Source organism: Tenebrio molitor, chromosome 1, assembly GCF_963966145.1.
Source record: "Tenebrio molitor chromosome 1, icTenMoli1.1, whole genome shotgun sequence".
NCBI classification, from domain to species: Eukaryota; Metazoa; Arthropoda; class Insecta; order Coleoptera; family Tenebrionidae; genus Tenebrio; species Tenebrio molitor.
This window is the reverse complement of record NC_091046.1, coordinates 46815655-46840256: the sequence shown is the minus strand read 5'-3', so window position 1 is coordinate 46840256 and position 24602 is coordinate 46815655. Positions and strand designations below refer to the sequence as shown.

The 24602-nt window shown below is 40.0% G+C and overlaps 9 protein-coding genes, 1 long non-coding RNA gene and 1 other non-coding gene across 12 annotated transcripts; 2 read left to right on the top strand and 9 right to left on the bottom strand.

Annotated features, from left to right (window-relative positions):
- Positions 1 to 205: 205 nt before the first annotated feature.
- Positions 206 to 1144, bottom strand: LOC138139757 (glutathione S-transferase-like). Its single transcript, XM_069060230.1, has 4 exons — positions 911 to 1144; positions 691 to 858; positions 503 to 645; positions 206 to 451 (listed from the first exon to the last, which is right to left on the bottom strand). Exons 1-4 carry the CDS (start codon positions 1140 to 1142, stop codon positions 314 to 316), a joined length of 681 nt encoding a protein of 226 aa, XP_068916331.1. The 5' UTR covers positions 1143 to 1144; the 3' UTR covers positions 206 to 313.
- A 107-nt stretch (positions 1145 to 1251) lies between these two features.
- On the bottom strand, positions 1252 to 2212 carry LOC138139767 (glutathione S-transferase-like). 2 transcript variants are annotated; one of them, XM_069060245.1, is made up of 4 exons: positions 1939 to 2212; positions 1722 to 1889; positions 1527 to 1669; positions 1252 to 1478 (listed from the first exon to the last, which is right to left on the bottom strand). In XM_069060245.1, the coding sequence occupies exons 1-4, from the start codon at positions 2072 to 2074 to the stop codon at positions 1299 to 1301; spliced, it is 627 nt and encodes a 208-aa protein (XP_068916346.1). In that variant the 5' UTR covers positions 2075 to 2212; the 3' UTR covers positions 1252 to 1298. The 2 variants fall into 2 exon arrangements, with proteins under 2 accessions (XP_068916346.1, XP_068916338.1); XM_069060237.1 differs by having other exon boundaries at positions 1252 to 1669.
- A 126-nt stretch (positions 2213 to 2338) lies between these two features.
- On the bottom strand, positions 2339 to 3292 carry LOC138139784 (glutathione S-transferase-like). Its single transcript, XM_069060272.1, has 4 exons — positions 3029 to 3292; positions 2812 to 2979; positions 2618 to 2760; positions 2339 to 2565 (listed from the first exon to the last, which is right to left on the bottom strand). The coding sequence occupies exons 1-4, from the start codon at positions 3162 to 3164 to the stop codon at positions 2386 to 2388; spliced, it is 627 nt and encodes a 208-aa protein (XP_068916373.1). The 5' UTR covers positions 3165 to 3292; the 3' UTR covers positions 2339 to 2385.
- A 157-nt stretch (positions 3293 to 3449) lies between these two features.
- LOC138139806 (uncharacterized) lies at positions 3450 to 4973 on the top strand. The gene is made up of 2 exons (XR_011162381.1): positions 3450 to 3503; positions 3554 to 4973. It is a non-coding gene; the product is annotated as an uncharacterized lncRNA (long non-coding RNA).
- Positions 4124 to 5021, bottom strand: LOC138139778 (glutathione S-transferase-like). The gene is made up of 4 exons (XM_069060259.1): positions 4832 to 5021; positions 4615 to 4782; positions 4421 to 4563; positions 4124 to 4369 (listed from the first exon to the last, which is right to left on the bottom strand). Exons 1-4 carry the CDS (start codon positions 4965 to 4967, stop codon positions 4190 to 4192), a joined length of 627 nt encoding a protein of 208 aa, XP_068916360.1. The 5' UTR covers positions 4968 to 5021; the 3' UTR covers positions 4124 to 4189.
- Positions 5022 to 5884: 863 nt separating this feature from the next.
- On the bottom strand, positions 5885 to 8162 carry LOC138133980 (uncharacterized). Its single transcript, XM_069052064.1, has 9 exons — positions 8004 to 8162; positions 7815 to 7952; positions 7596 to 7763; positions 7404 to 7546; positions 7190 to 7356; positions 6568 to 6764; positions 6351 to 6518; positions 6167 to 6309; positions 5885 to 6118 (listed from the first exon to the last, which is right to left on the bottom strand). The coding sequence occupies exons 2-9, from the start codon at positions 7948 to 7950 to the stop codon at positions 5951 to 5953; spliced, it is 1290 nt and encodes a 429-aa protein (XP_068908165.1). The 5' UTR covers positions 7951 to 7952; positions 8004 to 8162; the 3' UTR covers positions 5885 to 5950.
- A 754-nt stretch (positions 8163 to 8916) lies between these two features.
- On the bottom strand, positions 8917 to 11183 carry LOC138133912 (uncharacterized). Its single transcript, XM_069051952.1, has 9 exons — positions 11025 to 11183; positions 10836 to 10973; positions 10617 to 10784; positions 10425 to 10567; positions 10211 to 10377; positions 9589 to 9785; positions 9372 to 9539; positions 9188 to 9330; positions 8917 to 9140 (listed from the first exon to the last, which is right to left on the bottom strand). The coding sequence occupies exons 2-9, from the start codon at positions 10969 to 10971 to the stop codon at positions 8973 to 8975; spliced, it is 1290 nt and encodes a 429-aa protein (XP_068908053.1). The 5' UTR covers positions 10972 to 10973; positions 11025 to 11183; the 3' UTR covers positions 8917 to 8972.
- A 754-nt stretch (positions 11184 to 11937) lies between these two features.
- Positions 11938 to 12876, bottom strand: LOC138139606 (glutathione S-transferase-like). Its single transcript, XM_069059927.1, has 4 exons — positions 12610 to 12876; positions 12393 to 12560; positions 12209 to 12351; positions 11938 to 12161 (listed from the first exon to the last, which is right to left on the bottom strand). The coding sequence occupies exons 1-4, from the start codon at positions 12743 to 12745 to the stop codon at positions 11994 to 11996; spliced, it is 615 nt and encodes a 204-aa protein (XP_068916028.1). The 5' UTR covers positions 12746 to 12876; the 3' UTR covers positions 11938 to 11993.
- A 230-nt stretch (positions 12877 to 13106) lies between these two features.
- Positions 13107 to 18288, bottom strand: LOC138133840 (uncharacterized). The gene is made up of 9 exons (XM_069051845.1): positions 18088 to 18288; positions 17870 to 18037; positions 17677 to 17819; positions 17462 to 17624; positions 14069 to 14086; positions 13881 to 14018; positions 13662 to 13829; positions 13470 to 13612; positions 13107 to 13421 (listed from the first exon to the last, which is right to left on the bottom strand). Exons 1-9 carry the CDS (start codon positions 18221 to 18223, stop codon positions 13254 to 13256), a joined length of 1245 nt encoding a protein of 414 aa, XP_068907946.1. The 5' UTR covers positions 18224 to 18288; the 3' UTR covers positions 13107 to 13253.
- Positions 18289 to 18915: 627 nt separating this feature from the next.
- LOC138122491 (U6 spliceosomal RNA) lies at positions 18916 to 19022 on the top strand. Its single transcript, XR_011156528.1, has one exon. It is a non-coding gene; the product is annotated as a U6 spliceosomal RNA (small nuclear RNA).
- A 298-nt stretch (positions 19023 to 19320) lies between these two features.
- Positions 19321 to 21208, bottom strand: LOC138139597 (uncharacterized). The gene is made up of 4 exons (XM_069059916.1): positions 20962 to 21208; positions 20858 to 20905; positions 19712 to 20809; positions 19321 to 19627 (listed from the first exon to the last, which is right to left on the bottom strand). The coding sequence occupies exons 1-4, from the start codon at positions 21020 to 21022 to the stop codon at positions 19545 to 19547; spliced, it is 1290 nt and encodes a 429-aa protein (XP_068916017.1). The 5' UTR covers positions 21023 to 21208; the 3' UTR covers positions 19321 to 19544.
- Positions 21209 to 24602: the final 3394 nt, after the last annotated feature.

Below are 24602 nucleotides of genomic sequence, written 5' to 3'. Positions count from 1 at the left end.
ATAGATAGTTCGAATTTCAAACAATCGTGAATGCTGTATAGTAGGACGTTTTTATCGCGATAAACATTTTTGATTGGATGAAAGCAAGCGTTCTGATTGGCTGAACACGCACGTTTGATGATTAATGTTTTTAATTGAGCAAGGACGAATCATGGACTAGTCAAGTGTAATTACGTGCGATGTAAAAGATAAAAAAATTAGCAACTCATTTTTTAACTCCCTTTAATGATTTCTCGTAGATAAGTGTGACAAGCAAAAAATCAAGATCAGTTTGAAGTCAGTTGAAAGTCAAAATGCAGTCTCTGATTGCACTTTACTTCTTGATACCAGGCAAAGCGTGAATCTTGTCTATCAAGGCTTTCAGATTTGTATATTTTGCAATGGTGTCCTCTCCCATAAACTCACTAAAAATTGGAATCTTGCCAACAAAGTACAAGTCAGCCCAAGTCAACTGAAATTGTCAAGATTCAAAACCTTTGTCAAGATTTTGGAAGATTCTCACTCTTCCAAGCGCCAAAAATCCGTTATTTTTCTGTACAAGAGCGTCCAAACGCGACAGATAAAACGGAACAGTTTCTTTCAAGGCCTCTTCCTTCATTGTTTTCTTCAGCGCTACGTTTTTCTCCAAGCGCACAATCGTGATTTCTACAAGAAACAATCAAATTGCCGGAATAATCTTACAAGTCTTACTTGCGCGTAAGTCGGTGATGGTGTCGACCACAGCGTCGATTTCCAAATCTTCCCAATCGTCTTTTCCCGCTAGTTTGACAAGTTTTCCCAAGTAGCGACAAATCGAGACGCTCTGGTTGACTCGTTTGCCGTTGTGCTCCAAGAGGGGCAGTTGGCCGAAAGGGGTCTCTACAAGCTAATCTATCAAAGCTTGCAGTTCCAAGAGTTTGAGGTTAAGTACTTTGTTTCAACTGGGCCCAGTCTTCTCTCTTGATGAGGACATCTTCGAAGACGACGCCGCCATATTTGAAGAGGAGGCGGATGGGTTCGCCGCGACCAGGCTTGTCAAAGTAGATCAGCTTGTAGGGTGGTGCCATTTTCGGAAAGAATTTTGATAAAAGGTGCCGTTTTGCGAGAGTTGGAGCGTTTATAGCGGCAACGCTGTGAAATCTCACAAACAACTGGCGTTGCATAACACGAGGATATTTATAGTTAATCTTTTATTTGAACAGCGGTGATTCCTCCGGAGATAGCGAGAGAAAGAGAGAGAGAGAGAGTTGTTATTAAACTAAATAAAACATGTTTACCAAAAACTTAGAAGTTTTATTTTAGTGAGAAAAATGAAACATTTATTTTGTGGGGCGAAAGATGTCTTTGGGACGTTTCTCGACCCACTTCTTTATGCCAGGAATTTCCAACACTTTCTTCTGCAAATTTAACAAATTGGGGTAGTTTTTGAAGACGTCAGCTCCAACAAAATGGTCGACACCCGTCAACACACTGATAAGGAACAAGTCAGCCCAAGTCAACTGAAAAAAGTCATCACAAAACTCTATTTTTTGTGGAGTAAACCATACCCGTCCCGCGACCAAATAGCCGTTGTTCTTTTGGGCAAACGTCTCCAAGCGCCCCAGAAGATCCGGAAGCATCTCTTTGAGGATGACCTCCAGTTTCTCCTTCCTCTTCGCCTCATCACTCTCCTGTCTGAGCGCGCGTATCTCTACAACACTCGATTTTAAAGAAGTGGTAACGAAGAGTACGTTTAGATTTACTCCAACCGACGTCTTTGATCGAGTCTACTACGGCGTCGATCTCCAAGTCTTCCCAGTCGTCTTTTCCCGCGAGGTTAACCTTCTTGGCCAAGTACCGACAGATGGCGGCGCTCTGGGCGGATTTCTTACCCTCGTGTTCCAGCATTGGAAGAAAGCCGAAAGGGGTTTCTGCGAAAAGGGTTTAAGTATCATTGGTACTGCCTGGATTGGTACTGACGGTCTTTCAGCGCAGGCCATTCGTCGAAAGGGACTCGTGTATCTTCAAAATCGAGGTTGGCGTAGCTGAGGATGAAGCGGATGGGTTCTGCCCAGCCTCTAGCCGGGAAATATGTTAGTTTGTAAGATGGCCCCATTTGATACGGTTCTACGTTGTTACTGGTGCGATCCGGCAAGGACGTACTTCATTCACATCAAAAATACTATCTATAATGACTGTCATGTTTTTTCGTAAAATTCACACATCATTAGTTTCCTACTGTGCTGTAGGTACGCATTTTGTGATTAGTTTTGAAGTGTGATAAGAGTAATTCCAGTGGCGTAACAACAATGCATTCCAGCACAAAGTTACAACCTGCAACGAGTGCAACGCTGTTTAGTTAAAAATGAAAAAAGTAGGGTTATGTTATTAATTTTTTTATTTTACAAGTGGGAAAGAAGAAATAATTTATTTTGTGGGACGAGGGATGTCCTCGGGACGTTTCTCGACCCACTTCTTTATGCCAGGAAGTTCCAAAACCTTCTTCTTCAAATTTAACAAATTGGGGTGGTTCTTGAGGACGTCAACTCCAGCGATTTGTTCGACATTCTTTAACAAACTGACAAAGAACAAGTCAGCCCAAGTCAACTAAAAAAGTCATCACAAAAAACTCTATTTTTTGAAAAGGAGTCAAACATACCCGTCCCACAGCCAGGTAGCCGTTGTTCCTTTGGGCGAACTTCTCCAAACGCCCAAAATTATCCGGAAGCACCTCTTTGACGATTTGCTCCATTTTCTCCTTCCTCTTCGCCTCATCAATCTCCGTTCTGACCGCATTTAGTTCTACAACACTTGATTTTCAAGAAGTGGTAACGAAGAGTACGTTAGATTTACTCAAACCGAAGTCTTTGATCGAGTCTACTGCGGCGTCGATCTCCAAGTCTTCCCAGTCGTCTTTTCCCGCGAGGTTCACTTGCTTGGCTAAGTAGCGACAGATGGCGGAGCTCTGGTGGGCTTTCTTTCCCTCGTGTTCCAGCATTGGAAGAAAGCCGAAAGGTGCTTCTGCAAAAAGGGTTTAAGTATCGTTGGTACTACTTGGATTGGTACTGACGGGCTTTCTGCGCAGGCCATTCTTCGTAAGGGACTCGTATATCTTCAAAGTCGAGGTTGCCGTAGCTGAGGATGAAGCGGATGGGTTCTGCCCAGCCTTTAGTGGGGAAGTAAGTCACTTTGTAAGAGGGTGCCATTTGGTAATACACACAATCACCTTGATGGTAACTTTGTTACTGATGCGACCAGGTGAGGATGTACTCGATTTATGTCAAAACAAATAGCTGGTCTATCAAAATAATGATATTCTGTAATGACTCTGTCATGTTTCTTCGTACAATTCACACATTATTAGCCTTGAGATTAGATAAAATTTCATTCAGTGGCGTAACAACTCTGCATTCCAGCACAAAATTACAACTGACAACGCTGTGTAATGGAAAATGAAAAAAGTAGGGTTATATCATCATTATGTCAGTCGTTGTCAATGTATATTTGACTTTTTTTTTAATCTCCAAAATCTCCATTATTTTACGGTGATACAGTTTTTTTCTTATTACATTTATTTTAAACAGAAAAGTTTTAGAACTTGAAAACGTCAATTTGACAATTTAAATTTCGATTTTTTGCGGGCGTTCAAGTCGACCAACTAAACAAAACAAAAAATTAGAGCCTGGTGATTTTTGGATACTTTGCGAAAATGTCTTCTCCCGTGAAAGGATCGAAAGAGTGACTAAAGCTGGGAAAGTACAAGTCGGTCCAAGTTAACTGAAATTGTCAAGATTCAAGACCTTTGTCAAGATTTTGGAAGGTTCTCGCTCTTCCAAGCGCAAAAAATCCGTTATTTTTCTGCACAAGAGCGTCTAAGTGTGACAGATATAAGGAAACAATTTTTATCAAGGCCTCGTCCTTCACTGTTTTCTTCAGCGTTTTCGTCTTTCTCCAAGCGCGCAATCGTGATTCTACCTTGCACGGTGGTACCATTTTGAAAAGGATTTTGAAAAAGGTGCCGTTTTGTGAGAGTTGAATCACAAACACCTGGCGTTGCATAACATGACGACATTTATATATTATTATCTTTTATTTGAACAGCGGTGATTCCTTCAAAGATAGAGATAGAGAGTTGTTATGGATAAACTAAATAAAACTGCTTGGAAATGTTTATCAAAAACGTAAAGGTTTTATTTTGGTGAGTAACAATGAATCATCGCCAAGAAATAATTTATTTTGTGGGGCGGGGGATGTCTTCGGGACGTTTCTCGACCCACTTCTTAATCCCAGGATTTTCCAAGACCTTTTTTTTCAAATTTAACAAATTGGGGAAGTTCTTGAGGGCGTCAGCTCCAGCCCATTGTTCCATACCAGTTAACAAACTGACAAAGAACAAGTCAGCCCAAGTCAACTGAAAATATTCATCACAAAACTCTACTTTTTGAGAAGGACTAAAACACACCCGTCCCAAAGCAAAGTAGCCGTTGTTCTTTTGGGTAAACTTCTCAAAGCGCCCAAGATTATCCGGAAGTATCTCTTTAAGGATGAGCTCCATGTTCTCCTTCCTCTTCGCCTCGTCAGTCTCCGCCCTGAGCGCACTTACCTCTACAACAATCGATTTTAAAGAAGTGGTAACCAAAAATATGTTACATTTACTCAAGATGGCGTCGTGGATGGAGTCTACTGCGGCGTCGATCTCCAAGTCTTCCCAGTCGTCTTTTCCCCCGAGGTTCACTTTCTTGGCCAAGTAGCGACAGATGGCGGTGCTCTGGTGGGCTTTCTTTCCCTCGTGTTCCAGCATTGGAAGAAAGCCGAAAGGTGTTTCTGCAAAAAGGGTTTAAGTATCGTTGGTACTGCTTGGATTGGTACTGACGGGGTTTCAGCGCAGGCCATTCTTCGTAAGGGACTCGTACATCTTCAAAGGCGAGGTTGCCGTAGCTGAGGATGAAGCGGATGCATTCTGCCCGACCTCTAGTCGGGAAATATGTTAGTTTGTAAGATGACGCCATTTGGTATTATACGCGTTCACCTTGGCAGCAAGTGTGTTACTGATGTGATCAGGTGACGATGTACTCCATTTATATCAAAACAGATAGTCTGTGTGTCTAAAATGATACTCCATAATGTAATGATTTGTCATGTTTCTTTGGTTCTTTCTTTGAACGTAGAATTCATACATCATTAGCTTTACAGTGTACTGTACACATATTGTTGTTAGTTTTGAGGTGTGTTAAAATTAATTCCAGTCCCAGTCGCGTAACAGCTCTGCATTCCAGCACAAAATTACAACCGGTAGAGCTTGTGCCAACTGTCATGATCGATGACCTTGACAAAAGCTGCGCGAAGGCGGAGCCCAATTTTGATAAGTGAAACGTAAAAACGTCGGTCGTTTAGTTCAAATTTTCAGTGTGGCGGCAAATTTGCATTTTACACTGTTCAAGGATTTGGATTAGAATGTCCGACATTATCTAAGGACTTGTCGGCTTCTCGCCAAATAAATATCAACATAAATTAGCTCAAAAATCTGTAACACGTGACAAAATGGTACCGACGTTTTTAGTTCGAATAGTACAGACGCTTCGGTACGCATTTTGGTTTCTGCGTCATCGATCATGAGAGTTGGCACGAGCTCTAACGCTGTGTAATGGAAAATGGAAAAAGTAGGGTTATGTCAGTCAGTCAATCAGTGAAAATGCATATTTGATTTTTATTTTTTTATCTCCAGCCTTATCTTTATTTTACGCTGTTACATTTCTTTTCTTAAAACATTTAAACTATTATTATTATTATTTATTATTAAACATTTAGAGATTTTTAGTTTGAAAACGTGAATTTGACAATTCAAATTCCGATTTTTTGATTGCATTCAAATCGATCAAATAAACAAAAATAACTATTTAATTGCAGTGATTTTTTAAAATCATAATTAGAAAAAAGAAAAACAAATTGTTTATTTAGACACAATAATACAGTTTATTTCTTCATAAATAAATTAAGATACAGTTTTGGGTCGCTCCGCGATCCACTTTTTGACAGCTGGAATCGCATGAACCTTGTCTATCAAAGCCTGGAGGTTTGGATACTTTGCAAAAGTGTCTTCTCCCGTGAAAGGATCGAAAGAGGGAGCGAAGCTGGTAAAGTAAAAGTCGGCCCAAGTCAACTAAAACACAAAGTCAAAATTTTGGGAACATTTTTGAAAAACTCGCACCCGTCCTAGAGCCAGATGGCCCTTGTTCTTCTCCGCCAAGGCATCAAATCGCCCCATGTAGTACGGAATGGTCTCGTTGATCGCCGTCTCCTTCAGCGCCTTCTTCTTCGCCTCGTCTTGCTCGTAGTGGAAGAGCATAATTTCTGCAAACAATGACATAAATTCCACAGACAAGATTTCTTACTCGAGCGCATGTCGTTGAAAGTGTCCACCACGGCGTCGATCTCCAGGTTTTCCCAATCGTCGTTCCCCGCCAGCTTTACCAATTTCCCCACGTACCGAGCTATGGCGATGCTCTGGCCCACCTTCCTGCCCTTGTACTCCAAGACGGGAACCTGCCCAAACGGAGTGGCTGCAACTCGACGGTCATTACAAATTCTTTGCGGATTCGGTGTAGCGACTTTCTTTGAGTTGGGGCCATTCTTCGCGCTTGATGCGGACGTCCTCGAAGTCGATGTCGCCGTACTTGAAGAGGAGACGCGAAGCTTCGGCGAGGCCTCTGACGTCGAAGTAGGTCAGTTTGTAAGCTGGAGCCATCGCTGAAAGACTGGCGAAAAGTGTGACGGTTTTGAGGTTAGAATTAGCACCGGTGGAGTAGCTTCAGCTTTGGACCTTGAACAGCAACTGCTGTTGATCAATGACACCAATGTACTGTATCTCGCTAGTTTCGCTGTATCTATTTAGGTACTTAGTAGTGTGGCTTGTTGAAGGAAGAATTAGAGATAACACAGTGAGAAAGAGAGAATTAACTTTCTACCGAAGTGCGAGTGCGACTTTTTGTGATTATTAAAGATGCAACGTCATAATCTCCAAAAACTCTCTATTATCTAATATCTAAAAATAAGATTATGCTATGAAGAGGTTTATTATTGTGCAAACATTTGCTCAGCATCTGGTTTGTTTCTGGTTATTTCACAACATAGTACGATCGCCTCTTGAACTTTTTTAACAGTCACAAAAAATAAAATCGTTTATTTATTTTTAAACAGAATAATACATTTCAGCCTCTTTCACAACAAAGATTAAAATTCAGTCTTTGGTCGCACCTCGATCCACTTCTTAATGGCCGGAAGGGCGTCAACCTTGTCTCTCAGAGCCTTAAGATTTGGGTACTTTGCCAAAGTGTCATCTCCCGTGAAACTGTCAAAGCCAGGAGCTATACTGGCGATGTACATATCTGCCCACGTCAACTACAAAGAAAAGTCAAAATTTTCCAAAATTTTGGACACTCTCTTACCCTTCCTAGCGCCAAGTAACCTTTATTCTTCTGCACGATGGCTTCCAAGCGGGTGAGATAGTACGGGACGGTCTCTTTCAAGGCCGTCTCCGTCATTGCCTTCTTCTTTTCCTCGTCTTTCTCGAACCGAATGACCATGATTTCTGCGAGAAGACAATCACTTTGACAATTCCAAAAGACAAAATATCTTACTCAAGCGCAAGTCGTTGATCGTGTCCACCACGGCGTCGATCTCCAGGTTCTCCCAGTCGTCTTTTCCTGCCAGTTTGACCAGTTTGCCCAGATATCGAGCGATGGCGATGCTCTGGCCCACCTTCTTGCCGTTGTGCTCCAAGACGGGAAGCTGGCCAAAAGGAGTTTCTGCAAGTTATCGATCGTTACAGATTCTTGGGGAAAATTCATTGTACTGACTGTCTTTCAGTTGGGGCCAGTCGGCGTGCTCGACGCGGACGTCCTCGAAGTCGATACCGCCGTATTTGAGGAGGTAACGCGAAGTTTCGGCGAGGCCTCTGCCGTTGAAGTAAGTCAATTTGTAAGCTGGCGCCATTGCTGGAAAGTACCGTGAAAACTGGGACCTGCAGAGGATATAGAAATACTCACTAATAGAGTACTTTTTATTTTGGATGTTGCACTACTACTGCTTCTTTGAACCGGCATCTCCGGTTTTATATCAATCCCCACCTATTGACTTACTAGTTTAGTTTGTTTTCAAGGAAGATTACAGAGATAAAATATCAAGTGTTTTGGGTACGATTATCTTAAACATGCCACAGAAATCGAGCGATTACGACATATGATAAGATGAAAATTCTCGAATATTCCACCGGTGTGAAAAATGAATGTATCATTCGCGTTCTGAGGATTCCTGTTATATCTAGATACTTATAACAGACACAGTAATTGTGGTAAGGTGATGTCACCTACCAATCATTATTAACGTTTTTGTGCAACGTCATGAACAATAGCAATAACAATTAGAATAAAATTTTCAGGAAAAAAAATGCATTTGCTCTACATCTCCAGATTTATTCAGACTCATCAACCGGACACTACGATCACACTTGAGCAACCTTTTCTTTTTACAGTGTGCTATTGTAATTAGCTTTGAGGTGTGATAAAATTAGTTTCAGTGGCGTAGGTAACAATACTGCATTCTAATCCAAGAATACTAGCGGCAACGCTGTTTGGCGGAAAATGACAAAAGTTAGGTTATATTGTCACTGTCAATGGTTGTCAATTATGTCTGTATATTGCAAATTAATTATAATTGACCTGTGTTTTTTTTTGTCTCCAGGCTCTCCGTAATGTTATTTGAGACTGATCCAGCCCTTGATTAAAAAAAATAATTGTAATTGAAAATTTTTTAGTTTGAAAATGTCAATTTAACAGTCTAGATTTTTTTTGCGTACTTATATTCATTGCGTAATTGTATTGAGTGATTTTTTTTATCCGACAACCTAATTCAAAAGTGGATGGTTTTTATTTTGGCCCATACTCGAAAAAATAAAAACAGTTCATTTGTCTATTTTTTATTTAGAGAAAATAATACAGTTTGGTTCTTCATAAAAATTAAAATTCGGTTTTGGGTCGTTCCGCGATCCACTTCTTGATGGCCGGAATCGCGTTAACCTTGTCTATCAAAGCCTGGAGATTTGGATACTTTGCAAAAGCATCTTCTCCTGTAAAAGATACCAAAGAAGGACTGAAACTGGTAAAGTACAAGTCGGCCCAAGTCAACTAAAACACAAAGTCAAAATTTTGGAAAATTTTGAAAAAACCCGTACCCGTCCTAGAGCCAGATGGCCCTTGTTCTTCTCCACCAAGGCGTCAAATCGTCCCATGTAGGACGGAATGGTCTCATTGATCGCCGTCTCCTTCAGCACCTTCTTCTTCTCCTCGTCTTGCTCGTAGTGGAAGAGCATAATTTCTGCAAACAATGACATAAATTCCACAGACAAGATTTCTTACTCGAGCGCATGTCGTTGAAAGTGTCCACCACGGCGTCGATCTCCAGGTTTTCCCAATCGTCGTTCCCCGCCAGCTTTACCAATTTCCCCACGTACCGAGCTATGGCGATGCTCTGGCCCACCTTCCTGCCCTTGTACTCCAAGACGGGAAGCTGTCCAAACGGAGTGGCTGCAATTCGACGGTCATTACAAATTCTTTGCCGATTCGGTGTAGCGACTTTCTTTGAGTTGGGGCCATTCTTCGCGCTTGATGCGGACGTCCTCGAAGTCGATGTCGCCGTACTTGAAGAGGAGACGCGAAGCTTCGGCGAGGCCTCTGACGTCGAAGTAGGTCAGTTTGTAAGCTGGAGCCATCGCTGAAAGACTGGCGAAAAGTGTGACGGTTTTGAGGTTAGAATTAGCACCGGTGGAGTAGCTTCAGCTTTGGACCTTGAACAGCAACTGCTGTTGATCAATGACACCAATGTACTGTATCTCGCTAGTTTCGCTGTATCTATTTAGGTACTTAGTAGTGTGGCTTGTTGAAGGAAGAATTAGAGATAACACAGTGAGAAAGAGAGAATTAACTTTCTACCGAAGTGCGAGTGCGACTTTTTGTGATTATTAAAGATGCAACGTCATAATCTCCAAAAACTCTCTATTATCTAATATCTAAAAATAAGATTATGCTATGAAGAGGTTTATTATTGTGCAAACATTTGCTCAGCATCTGGTTTGTTTCTGGTTAATTCACAACATAGTACGATCGCCTCTTGAACTTTTTTAACAGTCACAAAAAATAAAATCGTTTATTTATTTTTAAACAGAATAATACATTTCAGCCTCTTTCACAACAAAGATTAAAATTCAGTCTTTGGTCGCACCTCGATCCACTTCTTAATGGCCGGAAGGGCGTCAACCTTGTCTCTCAGAGCCTTAAGATTTGGGTACTTTGCCAAAGTGTCATCTCCCGTGAAACTGTCAAAGCCAGGAGCTATACTGGCGATGTACATATCTGCCCACGTCAACTACAAAGAAAAGTCAAAATTTTCCAAAATTTTGGACACTCTCTTACCCTTCCTAGCGCCAAGTAACCTTTATTCTTCTGCACGATGGCTTCCAAGCGGGTGAGATAGTACGGGACGGTCTCTTTCAAGGCCGTCTCCGTCATTGCCTTCTTCTTTTCCTCGTCTTTCTCGAACCGAATGACCATGATTTCTGCGAGAAGACAATCACTTTGACAATTCCAAAAGACAAAATATCTTACTCAAGCGCAAGTCGTTGATCGTGTCCACCACGGCGTCGATCTCCAGGTTCTCCCAGTCGTCTTTTCCTGCCAGTTTGACCAGTTTGCCCAGATATCGAGCGATGGCGATGCTCTGGCCCACCTTCTTGCCGTTGTGCTCCAAGACGGGAAGCTGGCCAAAAGGAGTTTCTGCAAGTTATCGATCGTTACAGATTCTTGGGGAAAATTCATTGTACTGACTGTCTTTCAGTTGGGGCCAGTCGGCGTGCTCGACGCGGACGTCCTCGAAGTCGATACCGCCGTATTTGAGGAGGTAACGCGAAGTTTCGGCGAGGCCTCTGCCGTTGAAGTAAGTCAATTTGTAAGCTGGCGCCATTGCTGGAAAGTACCGTGAAAACTGGGACCTGCAGAGGATATAGAAATACTCACTAATAGAGTACTTTTTATTTTGGATGTTGCACTACTACTGCTTCTTTGAACCGGCATCTCCGGTTTTATATCAATCCCCACCTATTGACTTACTAGTTTAGTTTGTTTTCAAGGAAGATTACAGAGATAAAATATCAAGTGTTTTGGGTACGATTATCTTAAACATGCCACAGAAATCGAGCGATTACGACATATGATAAGATGAAAATTCTCGAATATTCCACCGGTGTGAAAAATGAATGTATCATTCGCGTTCTGAGGATTCCTGTTATATCTAGATACTTATAACAGACACAGTAATTGTGGTAAGGTGATGTCACCTACCAATCATTATTAACGTTTTTGTGCAACGTCATGAACAATAGCAATAACAATTAGAATAAAATTTTCAGGAAAAAAAATGCATTTGCTCTACATCTCCAGATTTATTCAGACTCATCAACCGGACACTACGATCACACTTGAGCAACCTTTTCTTTTTACAGTGTGCTATTGTAATTAGCTTTGAGGTGTGATAAAATTAGTTTCAGTGGCGTAGGTAACAATACTGCATTCTAATCCAAGAATACTAGCGGCAACGCTGTTTGGCGGAAAATGACAAAAGTTAGGTTATATTGTCACTGTCAATGGTTGTCAATTATGTCTGTATATTGCAAATTAATTATAATTGACCTGTGTTTTTTTTTGTCTCCAGGCTCTCCGTAATGTTATTTGAGACTGATCCAGCCCTTGATTAAAAAAAATAATTGTAATTGAAAATTTTTTAGTTTGAAAATGTCAATTTAACAGTCTAGATTTTTTTTGCGTACTTATATTCATTGCGTAATTGTATTGAGTGATTTTTTTTATCCGACAACCTAATTCAAAAGTGGATGGTTTTTATTTTGGCCCATACTCGAAAAAATAAAAACAGTTCATTTGTCTATTTTTTATTTAGAGAAAATAATACAGTTTGGTTCTTCATAAAAATTAAAATTCGGTTTTGGGTCGTTCCGCGATCCACTTCTTGATGGCCGGAATCGCGTTAACCTTGTCTATCAAAGCCTGGAGATTTGGATACTTTGCAAAAGCATCTTCTCCTGTAAAAGATACCAAAGAAGGACTGAAACTGGTAAAGTACAAGTCGGCCCAAGTCAACTAAAACACAAAGTCAAAATTTTGGAAAATTTTGAAAAAACCCGTACCCGTCCTAGAGCCAGATGGCCCTTGTTCTTCTCCACCAAGGCGTCAAATCGTCCCATGTAGGACGGAATGGTCTCATTGATCGCCGTCTCCTTCAGCACCTTCTTCTTCTCCTCGTCTTGCTCGTAGTGGAAGAGCATAATTTCTGCAAACAATCACATAAATTCCACAGACAAGATTTCTTACTCGAGCGCATGTCGTTGAAAGTGTCCACCACGGCGTCGATCTCCAGGTTTTCCCAATCGTCGTTCCCCGCCAGCTTTACCAATTTCCCCACGTACCGAGCTATGGCGATGCTCTGGCCCACCTTCCTGCCCTTGTACTCCAAGACGGGAAGCTGTCCAAACGGAGTGGCTGCAATTCGACGGTCATTACAAATTCTTTGCCGATTCGGTGTAGCGACTTTCTTTGAGTTGGGGCCATTCTTCGCGCTTGATGCGGACGTCCTCGAAGTCGATGTCACCGTACTTGAAGAGGAGACGCGAAGCTTCGGTGAGGCCTCTGCTGTCGAAGTAGGTCAATTTGTAAGCTGGAGCCATCGCTGAAAGACTGACGAAAAAGTGTAACGGTTTGGAGGTTAGAGTGAACACCGGTAGACTAGCTTCGACCTTGGACCTTGAACAACAACAGCTGCTGTCGATCAATGCCGCGACTATACTGCATTATATCGCGCTTGTTTCGCTGTATCTGTTTGCTTAATGTGGGTTGTTCAATGGAGGGATCAGAGGGTTTAAACACAATTAATTTACTGTCGAAAAAGTGTGAAACTGACGCTCGATATAATTGTCAATTTGGAATGTTCTAGAGTTGTTGAATTCTTGCGTTATTAAACTTTTTTTTTGTGTATTACCTAACAGTAAAAATGAGATTACTCTGTGGAAAAATAAATCAATGGAAACATTTACTCAACATCTGATTTATTTCTGGTTCATTTGCCATACAGTGTGATTGCCCTTCAGCTTTTTTAAAACCTCTGTGGACGCTAAATAATTGTTTATTTATTTTTAATTAAATTAAACAAAGATATCAGTTTGTTCCGCACAAAAATTAAAATTCACTCTTTGGTCGCTCTTCGATCCACTTCTTGATGGCCGGAAGGGCGTCAACCTTGTCCCTCAGAGCCTTGAGATTTGGATACTTGGCGAAAACGTCTTCTCCCGTGAAAGTGTCAAACGTGGGGCTCATACTTACAAAGTACAAATCGGCCCAAGTCAACTACGAACAAGAATCAAAAATTTTCCAAAACTTCGGACACTCCCTTACCTTTCCCAGCGCCAAGTAACCTTTATTCTTCTGCACGATGGCGTCCAAGCGAGTGAGATAGTACGGGATGGTCTCTTTCAAGGCCGTCTCCTTCAGTATCTTCTTCTTCTCCTCGTCTTTCTCGAAATGCGCGACCACGATTTCTGCGAGGGAACAATCAATTCGACAAGCCCACAAAACAAAACTTCTTACTCAAGCGCATGTCGTTGATCGTGTCCACCACGGCGTCGATCTCCAGGTTCTCCCAGTCGTCCTTTCCTGCCAGTTTGACCAGTTTGCCTAGATATCGAGCGATGGCGATGCTCTGGCCCACCTTCTTGCCGTTGTGCTCCAAGACGGGAAGCTGGCCGAAAGGAGTCTCTGCAAGTTATCGATCGTTACAGATTCTTGGGGAAAATGCGACGTACTGACTCTCTTTCAGTTGGGGCCAGTCGGCGTGTTGGACGCGGACATCCTCGAAGTCGATGCCGCCGTATTTGAAGAGGAAACGCGAAGCTTCGGCGACGCCTCTGCCGTCGAAGTAGGTCAGTTTGTAAGCGGGGGCCATTGCTGAAAAACACAAAGCTGTGACGGTGCAGCGGATACACAATGGTACTGACCGATTGAGTACCTTTCACCTTGGATGTTGCACTACTACTGCTTCTACCAACCGGTGTCGCCGGTTTTATACCTAGCCACCAATTTGCGTACTAATTTAGTTTGCTTTGAAGGGAGGATCCTAGAGATAAAAAGACGAAACTTGTTTGTAAGCAGGATTATCTTAAACTTGCTACAAAAATAGAGCAATTATGACATGCGATAAGATCAATAAATTCTCGGATATTTGACTTGAAGAAGTAACGCATCAATGCCGTTCTGGAAGATTCCGATTTTACAACAATCTTTCATAATTTCACCCGTCATGGTGACCTCACTAACCAATTAGGTATTCCACGTATAATCGTAGTGATCTTCGTGTGGAGAAATGTACACAATCGTGAAAAAATAGATCAAATTTTTCACGTCTGAAAATAGAATTTTATTCCAAAGGAATTCAGCGCTCGTTGACCACACACATAAGTAATCTTTTTTTGAAGTGAAAACTTCCTTAGGCGCGCCACATACATTTTATTCCCGGGCAGTGAATTAATTTCATGCGACACGGTAAAATCGTTCGCAGCACAAGCTAAAATCGGACAATCGTTCGCAGCTCAGCGAAAATCGTTCGCAGCACGACACGGCAAGCTAAAATCAAGTCGAGTCGAGTCGAGTTTTTTAGGGGAGCGAGCGTCACTTGTCAATTTAAATTTTCATTGTACGATTGGGAGCACGGAATTTCGGGCAGACTTGAAATTTGACTGATATAAAATGTGAAATAGGCTTTAGGTGCTAGACGTATTAATAACCTCATTTTAATATCAACTATTCTCTCATATCATTTTGCAAATTGCATTCATCAATTCTGAAAAGCTGCAAGTGCTTAGATGTGATTTTCTGAGAACTAAACCGTCTTTTTTATTAAACTTTGGAAATCAATAACTAAAATGTAAAATAATTGTGCATAATTGTGACAGTTTATTTTGAAGTTCCGTCAAAATTAATTATTATGACATTTATGACAATAAAGCTCAGACTACATTGGGTTTTTTTTTAAATGACATGTAAATTACTGCCCGAAATTCCATGCTCGCCATTATTACGTTGTCTTGTGACCTGACTGAGCTCAGTGCAGAGCTTCAGGAGTAACTGTAGGTATATAAAGGATATTTCACAAGTGATAATAAGCCTGACGTAATTTAAAATGCAACCCACACTATATTGCCGAAAAAAGCTGGCTACTGTCATTAAAATGTCCGGCTTTTTTTGAAAATGTATTGTGGGTTGAATTTATTATTCCGTCAGGCTCATTATCACTCGTGAAATACCCTGTATAGTTTTATATAATATAAACGATAAAGACACGACAAATATTGTAAGTTTACAGATGAACGTAGGATTTAATACGTAATTCTCAATTATATGACTTCAACAATTCGTCTATTGGAAAAATTTGTGCAGCAAAATGTGAAGGGGAAAATGGACAAATTATCATAATACAGGGTATTGGTATTGCTATGAAAACTTGTGTTGTGTTCAATATCATCGTCAAGAAAATAAAACTTAAACATCCAAACCTAACCTCACAATTATGCCAGAGTGTACCTCTAAAAGCGGACGTATTTACAGTTTCTATTGGATTTAAATAATATTAATTATTTATGCCTTGCTCCTTATATCTCCAAGTAGGTACTATGCCGGCCAAAAAATTTTCAATTAAAAAAAAAAAATTGTAATCCGTACTTTATTGTCATCATGATTACCGTCTTGATTATGAACGTTATTTTTTGGGTGGTAAATTGCAAAACTCAATATTATTTTGACATTTCTGCTACATAGAACGTTTACCTCAGGTTATCTGTACGATTGCTCTAATTTTGTTCATTCATGTCGGATTTTTGGAATATCTGAGCTTCAAACAGTTTAAATTGATTGTCAAAATGACAAGAATCGAAAGTAGGGTTACGATTCCTAAAGGTTTATTTACACTTTTCTTGAATGTCAAGAAAGTGACGGCCAAAATTTTGTGGCCGCCATAGTACTATCATCCATAATGATATATTTTTTATAGAATAGGTACTATTCCGGACACGGAATCTTGACCAACATTTTTTTGACATTTCTAAAAAAAAAATGATGTAAACCAATCATTAGTGTCTTTAATAAATGACAATTATTAAAAATCGCTTTGAAGTTTTTATTGTGACATCAAAAAAGCAGGGAAATAGCATTATCGAGTCAAAAGTTGGGTTATATTCAATAAAGGCCAGTTCACACATATTTGTCAGTTAAATGTCAGTTATGGCCAAGATTCCGTGTCCGGAATAGTACTATTGCGATCAAAAAATTTTGGACACTAATGTCATCGTGCTGTCATACATTCTAAAACGACTCTTATGTATTAATAACCTCAATTTTGATTGTGTCAATTTTGAAAATATGAATGTCAGATTTACCGAGATAATATTCAAAAAGTTGTAAAAATCAGACAAATGGAATAGAACGAGGTTTTAATTAATAAAAAATATAAAACAAACACCCAAATGTACTCGCATATTAAAAAAATTATATTTTAAACCGGTGTCAAATTGACAACAATTTCATCTTTCATGCGACAGTTTCAATAAAGCATGATTTAGAGTAATTTTTTTAATGTGACAGAAGTTTGATGTCCAAAATTTTATGATCGTAATAGTACTATAGTCCAATTTTTACCCTTTTGAGGTGACGTCATTATCTAGTAACTTTACGTATGTTTGAGCTAGGATCAGAAACAAATTTGAATTGATCATAAAAAACTATAAATGTGTCAAATTTGTTGACAATTGCTTCGAAAGGTTATGTTTGTAATCAATGTAATAAGTGAAAGAAATTAAAAATTGTCAAATTGACAGAAGCATAAAATAACCTCAAAGTGACCATCAATAAATAAACGTGCCTTTTTTTTTGTTTTTTTCTGTTACTGTCGTTTTAATAAAGAGCAAGCGAGGAAGGAAATCGTGACGTCACCTCAAAAGGGTAAAAATTGGACTTTATTGGGGACACGGAAAACTGGGCAGATATATAATTCAGTTGTCAAAATTTCTAAACCATACCTTAGCTACTCATAACCAAGCTTAAGTTAATTTGACAGTTTTTTTGAAATTATCAATCATAATGACAGTAAAGGTGCATTTACAGTGACACTTTTTGAAATGACAATAGCAGACTGCCTAGGATTCCATGTCCTCATTGTATTACTTAAAATCAGTAACGAGCATCATAGAAGTTTTCACTTCTGTCGTGCGGTCTTAAGCACACACTCTTTTTTTTTTAATAAAACACTGTTTCATAAGAAATTTGTACTTGATTTTTTATTAATTGAAAATGTATTTTTTCACAGAAAAAAAAACATTCAAAGTGACACTTTTTTCAGAAACTTGTTTCCGGACGCTTTTCCACCCACTTCTTTATTCCAGAAAGCGCCAAAACGTTCCTTTTCAAGGCCTCCAAATTGGGATAATCTTTGAGAACTTTGTACTCGGCAATAATGTCCAAATGGTCTGACAGACTGACGAAATATAAGTCGGCCCAAGTCAACTAAAAAATAGGAAAACTTGAAATCTGAATCGCTTCTTCAAAAGCGACGTACCCGCCCTAGCACAAGATATCCGTTGTTTTCTTGCGTGAGTCTCTCCAAACACTTCAACATATTGGGGAAAACTTCTTTAACGATGTTGTTTTTTATCGCTTTCCTCTTTTCTTCGTCGCTTTCCGCTCGGATCGCGCTTATCTCTGCAAAACTCATCGTGACAAGTGACAACCTAAATACAAGCTTCGCCTACTCAAACACCCGTCTTTGATCGAATCCACAACTGCGTCGATCTCCAAATCTTCCCAGTCGTCTTTTCCCGCAAGCTGCACCTTTTTGGCCACGTACCGAGAGATGGCGACACTCTGGCCGGCTTTTCTTCCTTCGTGTTCCAGCATGGGTAGAACCCCGAATGGTGCTTCTGCAAAAGAGTGTTTCAATCCCGCTGGGGCGGTTTGGACTGGTACTGACGGTCTTTTAGGGCGAGCCATTGGTCGTGTTGGATTCGTACGTCCTCAAAGTCGAGGTCTCCGTAGCTGAAGAGGAAGCGGATGGGTTCTGCCCAGCCTTTGGTCGCGAAATACGTCAGTTTGTACGATGGGGCCATCGGGAGGAGGATAAGTACTACTGCACACGCCTTGACTATCTAATCGGTACTGTGCAAGGTAATCAACAGGTATAAAAATAGATATAGGTTGGATCGAATCTGATTGGCGTTGGGCGTCTGTCATAACTGTTGCATCGTGCTGTACAAAATTTAGGCACTGTTGCAGCAGGACAAGGTCAAATGTAGCAAGGGAAGTGGGAGATAAGATTTATGTGTATTGTGTTGTTAAAATGTCAAAGAGCCATGTCAATAACGCGGAAACAATCACAGAGGTACGTTTTGAGAGTTGAATGAATTAAAAAATCGCTTAAAGTGAAAAAATGAGACAATTTGTATTGTTGACGAAAAAATTCCGCAGTTGAGTTGGTGTTTATTCAACTTAATCCCTATTTATGAGACAATAAAACCCGAAGATTTGCGTTGAGAAAATATTAGCAAAGTTACCGCAGATGCGGTCACGTTTTAATTATTTTAGTGTTGTACCATATAAAATGACAATATTTTGATTCCTTTTGATTACTTTGAGCAATCTGAATCTGAAATGAAACATAAATAAATTCCAGGAATCAGTTTCTATTGATTTATCTTTTAACCAATAAAATCTCGCGCGCCAAATTTAAAAATCGTTACATCTCACTACTCCGTGTCGGCGTACAGTAAGTACTTATACCGCGTAGTGGGATACAATTGTTGTACTCGCTTCGGCGGTACATATACTAAAATTGGAACGATACAGAGAAGATTAGCATGGCCCCTGCGCAAGGATGACACGCAAAATCGTGAAGCGTTCCACATTTTTTGTTTTTATTACTTTTAAGGATGTTTAGTGATTGTAAATATGCAACCAGTAATATACATCATTCCTGCAGGTGCATTAAAAATGCCATTTAGAAAGAGAAACTATTAAAATACGTATTTTTAGTGCTTACAGATGTTAATATGACTGACAGTAATAAAACAAATTGTTATGCTCACCCTGTAAGTACAGGGTGTTGTATAAAAATACAATACCCATCCATACCGCTCATGCAATAAACTCACTCGGAGATTCGTAATGAAAAGATGCACTTTAGTATGATTGGCAATAAATAAGACAAATTATTATGCTCATCCTGTATTTATGTATTACCCATATACCACATAGTAAATATTAAGTGATTCACGAGGAATAATAATGAGCTCGAAGGAATTGAAAATGGAAATTTTTTGTGATTTCAGCTTTACGTTCCTAGTGTATTGTGGGTTGCATTTTCAATTCCGTTGGGCTCATTATTACTCATGAATTACCCTGTATATTAAGTAAAGCTTATTTTTAGTATATTTAGTATTCTTTGTGCTGTTTCTGCTTAAGATGGTCCTTCTTTCCTTCGTGTTGGCGCCTCAAGTGATTCTCACCGTGATTTCCTGAAAAATCTTCTGTCACAACTGTCACTTTTGACATTTGACGACTCAATGTCGCACTTACTTTGTTCAGCCAAAAAAACGCACCTTCGAAACGTTGATTCCCCTTCTTGGCCTGCTTCGAGTCCTTGTTGCGCCCTAGTCCCTTCCCCAATTTCTCATCCCCTGACTGCCCCCCCGCGTCTGGCGTCTGTGGCAAACTCGAGTTCAGCTCAACCAGCAAACTTCTTAAAAATCGGTTCACGTCTCCCAACACCGAACCGATTCCGATAACCTGATCCAGCAGTCTCCGGATCGACCCCACAAGACCTCCCCCTGTAGAATTCGTGTTTTGTCCTGAAACCTTCAACGCAGTAAGGGGTGGGTTTGTGGAGTTGCTGGTACCGTTGGCGAACAGCGTCTGGTAGATGTTCTTGGCGAGACCTGTGGCTCCTGTGTCGACACCGCCGCCAAGCTTTATCACGATGACTAAAAGATTCCGGGGGGAGTTCAGCGAGTCGTTGAGTATCTGATTCAAGTCGAACTGCCGCGCTAGGTCTTTTAGCAAGATAGCTAAAGCGTCGAATCCGTTTCCCGCGTTCATGACTGGGTTCAAGTCGAATCTCCCTCGTTTGGCTAAGAGAGTGCCAGTGCCGCCTTTGATGCTGTTAAAGAACATCGACAAGCCTTCCCAAAACTGGGCCAAAGCTAAAGCGTTGAATCGTATTGGAATGGCGCTGGTCCCAGTTAGAGTCAAGTAACCTTTCATGGGACCGTTGAAGAGAGCTGCCACCCTATCACTCAGCTTCGCCAAGGTCTCCACCACTCCAGAACTCGATCGGTTGAACTGGTGAGCATAGTATGGATCCAGATTGCCCAAGGTGCGAGCCACTTGGTCTGAAATTTCTTTCGAAGCGTTGGTACTAGTGAAGGTGGTACCATTTCCTTCAAGGGCTTGTCTGAGTGAGGCGCGACACAAAAAACTGGGCCAGGATTCTTTGGAGCTGTTCCAGACCGTACCGTTGCTTTCTCCGTGGTTTATGAATCTTCCAGTGTTGCTTCTTACGTCTATTATAACCGCGTTGCAGGCAACACCGTCGAAACTGGCGACTAAGTTTGAAGAAGCATCAACTATTGTGCCACCGTTAGTACTTGTGTTAAGCATTGAGGCTAGACCATTCGATTCACAGCCGGCAAATAGATATGCTGTAGAGAAGAGAAGTTATAGAAGTTTTCTAAATATGATTCACTTACCTGACTCAGACATGGTACAAGATTCTTCGCAGATAAGTGCGAAGCTATCTGTCAAGTTATTAAAATGATTACAGTAGTATGAGATATTGAACAAATTTTCTTACCAGCAGTTACCAATTTTAAAGTCAACGTCAAGAATAGAACAGTTGCCGTTGAAGCCATCATGGTGGACTATACCAAAGACTAGATTTGGATGCGCTTATATATCCTCTTTATCAGAAGAATTTGCAGTAAAGACAAAAAAGCAAGCAATTAAAGCAATAAAAAAACTCGAAAAAATGTCAGTGCACATTCTTGCATGTTGTTTAACAACTCAGATATGGTGAAAATTGCAAATATTTTTTGACCTTTCAGTAGTTATGAATATGTTTTAGTTGGTAGTAAAATGAATTTATAATTTTTAATTTGCGAATGTAAAAACGGGAACATCTTCCCCTTTATCTGTTATACGCCTGATACTGTAACTGTAACACTATTCATGGCCGACAAGACTTCTCCATTCGTCATGAATCGGCACGTATGGAATATGCAAAATGCAAAAAAGTTCACTCAAGTTGCAAAAAACCACTTTGCATTTGCAACAGCACGTTTAAGGCATTAGTCATTTGAAATTACTTTAAAACTGCACTTACTGTAGTTTCAATTTGGTTGTAGGTCGTAAAATTTTATTGGATATTAGGAGCGATTAACGGGCACAATGGTTGGGTTTGAAAAGGTTGGGATGCGGCGCATGCCGTTTGCCGTACAATGCAAATATACCAAATGTACATTACAACCCTGCTTAAAATATTACCTGGTAGTGGTAAACTAGGATTTATAAGCCCCGCAAGATCTTTAACTTAAAGTACCATAAAATTTTACGACCTACAACCAAATTGAAACTACAATATATGGAAAATATTCAACCCAAACTATGATTTTCTGGTTCCTTTGTGCTTTTATTTGGTTCAAAATATGAAAGAAATGCTGTTGCAAATGACAAGTGGTTTTTTGCATCTTGAGTCAACTATAAAGTCGGTACAGGTTGCAAAGAAGCATCTTGCAACCGACATTGAGAAATTTGCCTAATGTAACGATGTTTGCAACGACTGGAACAGTTACTTGTTTGGTGTGCGTCGGGATTCTAGTTACATTTTTTTTAACTGTCAAACGCACTGTCAAATTGTTGACTTTTAGGTTATGTGTATTAAACGTTCTCCTTGTAAACGTTATATCAATTTGACAGGGATTTCAAATCTCATGAAAGAAAGAAGCGCCAACGTCGCCAACTATAAATGTTGTAAATTACCAGAAATGTTACCAAAATAATGTTTTTCCCCTGCTTCTTTGCAACCTGTACCGACTTTATGTTTTTTTGTTCGACACTGTCTGAATTTGAGAATTTTCTCCTATGTGAACGGATTTTGATAAATGTCACAACTAGTCAAAACGAAACATCAAGCTAATTTTAAAGGTTTTAAGCGATTTGGAGCATTTAAGAGGCTCGTCGAACAAAAAAACGTTGTATTCAACTAGTTCGTGTGTAAATTGGGCCTTTTTTGGCACTCGTGGGCCTTTAAAATGCTCGTTTCACTCGCGTTTTAAAATGGTCCACGCGTGCCAAAAAAGGCCCAATTTACACACAAACTCGTCAAATAAACTACTATTATTTAAGTGCAAATTTACAATTGGGAATAATAAAACAGTTTTCTTCTAGTGGTTTATAATTTAAATAAAAAATTATTTTAAAATTCTTTTGATTTTTTTTGTGAACTATCGCTTGAAATTTGTGCAATATCTTGGGCGCAGAGAAAACGAGAGGAAATGCTAGAAGGTATAAACGGTTCTGAAGAGTGTCCTGCGCGTGTTCAATGGGGGATTGTTTGCATTACCGTTTATTTTAAAATAACTCGATGATGGGTTTTTATGCAACCAACAATACACGACCGCACCTTCTCCAAGTCTTCTATAGAAGCACCGTTTTTCACATAGATAAGTTTTTCATGCAGTTTTTATCGTATAAAGTTAGGTATCCAGATTTTTAGTCTGATTTTTTTTATCAAACAATAACCAAGACCGCAATTTAGTACACCCAAAATACAGCTGGCAACATTGTACACTTGTGATCTAGGGTGAAGAAAATTTAATAAAAATTGAGGTTATGTAGAGGCAGAATCTTTAATCATCTTTAATACCGTGAGATCGAAAAAAATTAGAATAGGCGCTGACTAAAATTGCGCTGACCAAACATTTCTGTTGGCAATTCGTGAGATTTCAATTAACAGATATCTGTCTTAAAAGTTAGATTAGTGATTTTGAGAATGTTGAAATCTTGATTTTCATAAGCGTAGAAGATTAAATTATCAGCAAAGTGATAGCGAAGGAGAGACACATAGAGAAAGAAGCCGTTTATCACAGGAAAGAGAAGAGAAGAGATGTCAGATACTCAGACAATAATAATAAAATACTCCCAATTTTTTAATATTCCTATATTGCTGCGTGTGAAAGCACGGGTCCTTCCACTGGTGTTAATAAAGTTAATAACAACTAATAACAACCAATTTGAAAGCTTAATAAATGTCTACTTTGCGAGGCATTTTTAATAATACGTTCAAATTGTAAATGCTAGTTTGCGTACTTTCAAGGACAATAAAAATGACAGGCGTTGGCAGATGTAGCCAATAGATATCATTACATTCCCAAAATTTAGTAAAATTTTATTATTATTTTCGGACAGCTGCGCGTGATTCTTGCCCTGTCACGCTGATGAACGTAGCACCGTGCATACGGTCCCAATGTCAGTCCCATCATCTCCATAACTGTCAAAATTGACATGTAGGTAACCCTCGCTGCAAATGATTAGGTACTCTCAAATATGTAGCAATACTGACGACATTTGACCCGGCATTGAGGTTCTTCGGCGCAAAACTCCAAATCAGCGCGTTTATGGAGCCGCAGTCTTTTTTGTAGAAGGAGAGGAAAGGAGCGAATGAAGTGTACACGTTTAAAGCGTGAACGAAAGTGAACGTATTTCGCCCGGCGTCACCTAATATCGAAAAGGCACGACCGGAGCTCGCTCATGGGCCGGCTAATGAACGGACAGAGTCTCGTTCATTGGCCGACTAATGAGAATTAAAAAAAGTGCCAAGAACACAATGCTTGCGAGTACACGATGTTTCGCCGAAGTAAAGCAAATGATTCGTTAAAATTTCAATGTAGGTGTAGATGCGGACTGTGCCAAAAAATTTTGGCACACAAAAAAGTTGGTGGGACCGTACCTAGAACTCGAAAACACCGATGCAGAGCAGGCCGCTGACGAGCTTCCAATTACGCTGACAGGGGCAACTTCGGACCCTTCAAAAATACCGAAAATGAATTAATCGATAATAATATAGCAAGACCTTGTTTTTTAATCGGATAATAGTTATTTATGCAACGAATTTCTGTATAAATTGGGCTTTTCTAATTGCCCGAGGGACAAGATTAAAATACGAGTGTAGCGAGGGTTTTAAGGTCTCGAGGGCAATTAGAAAAGCCCAATTTACCCAGAAACGAGTTGCATACAAATTTTTATTGTTTGAAACGACGTCCCTGAAGCCTCCAAATCTTTTAAAAACGGTTTCGCATTTGCTTTTGTCAGTTTTGACAAATTTTTCAAGACCCGTCAGAAATGTAACGTTGAATGTGTTGTCTAGGGCAACGGTTCGTTATCTGCTCATTTTGCTTTAGGGCAGTTAAGAGGCAGTTTACAAAGGAGAAAAATGGG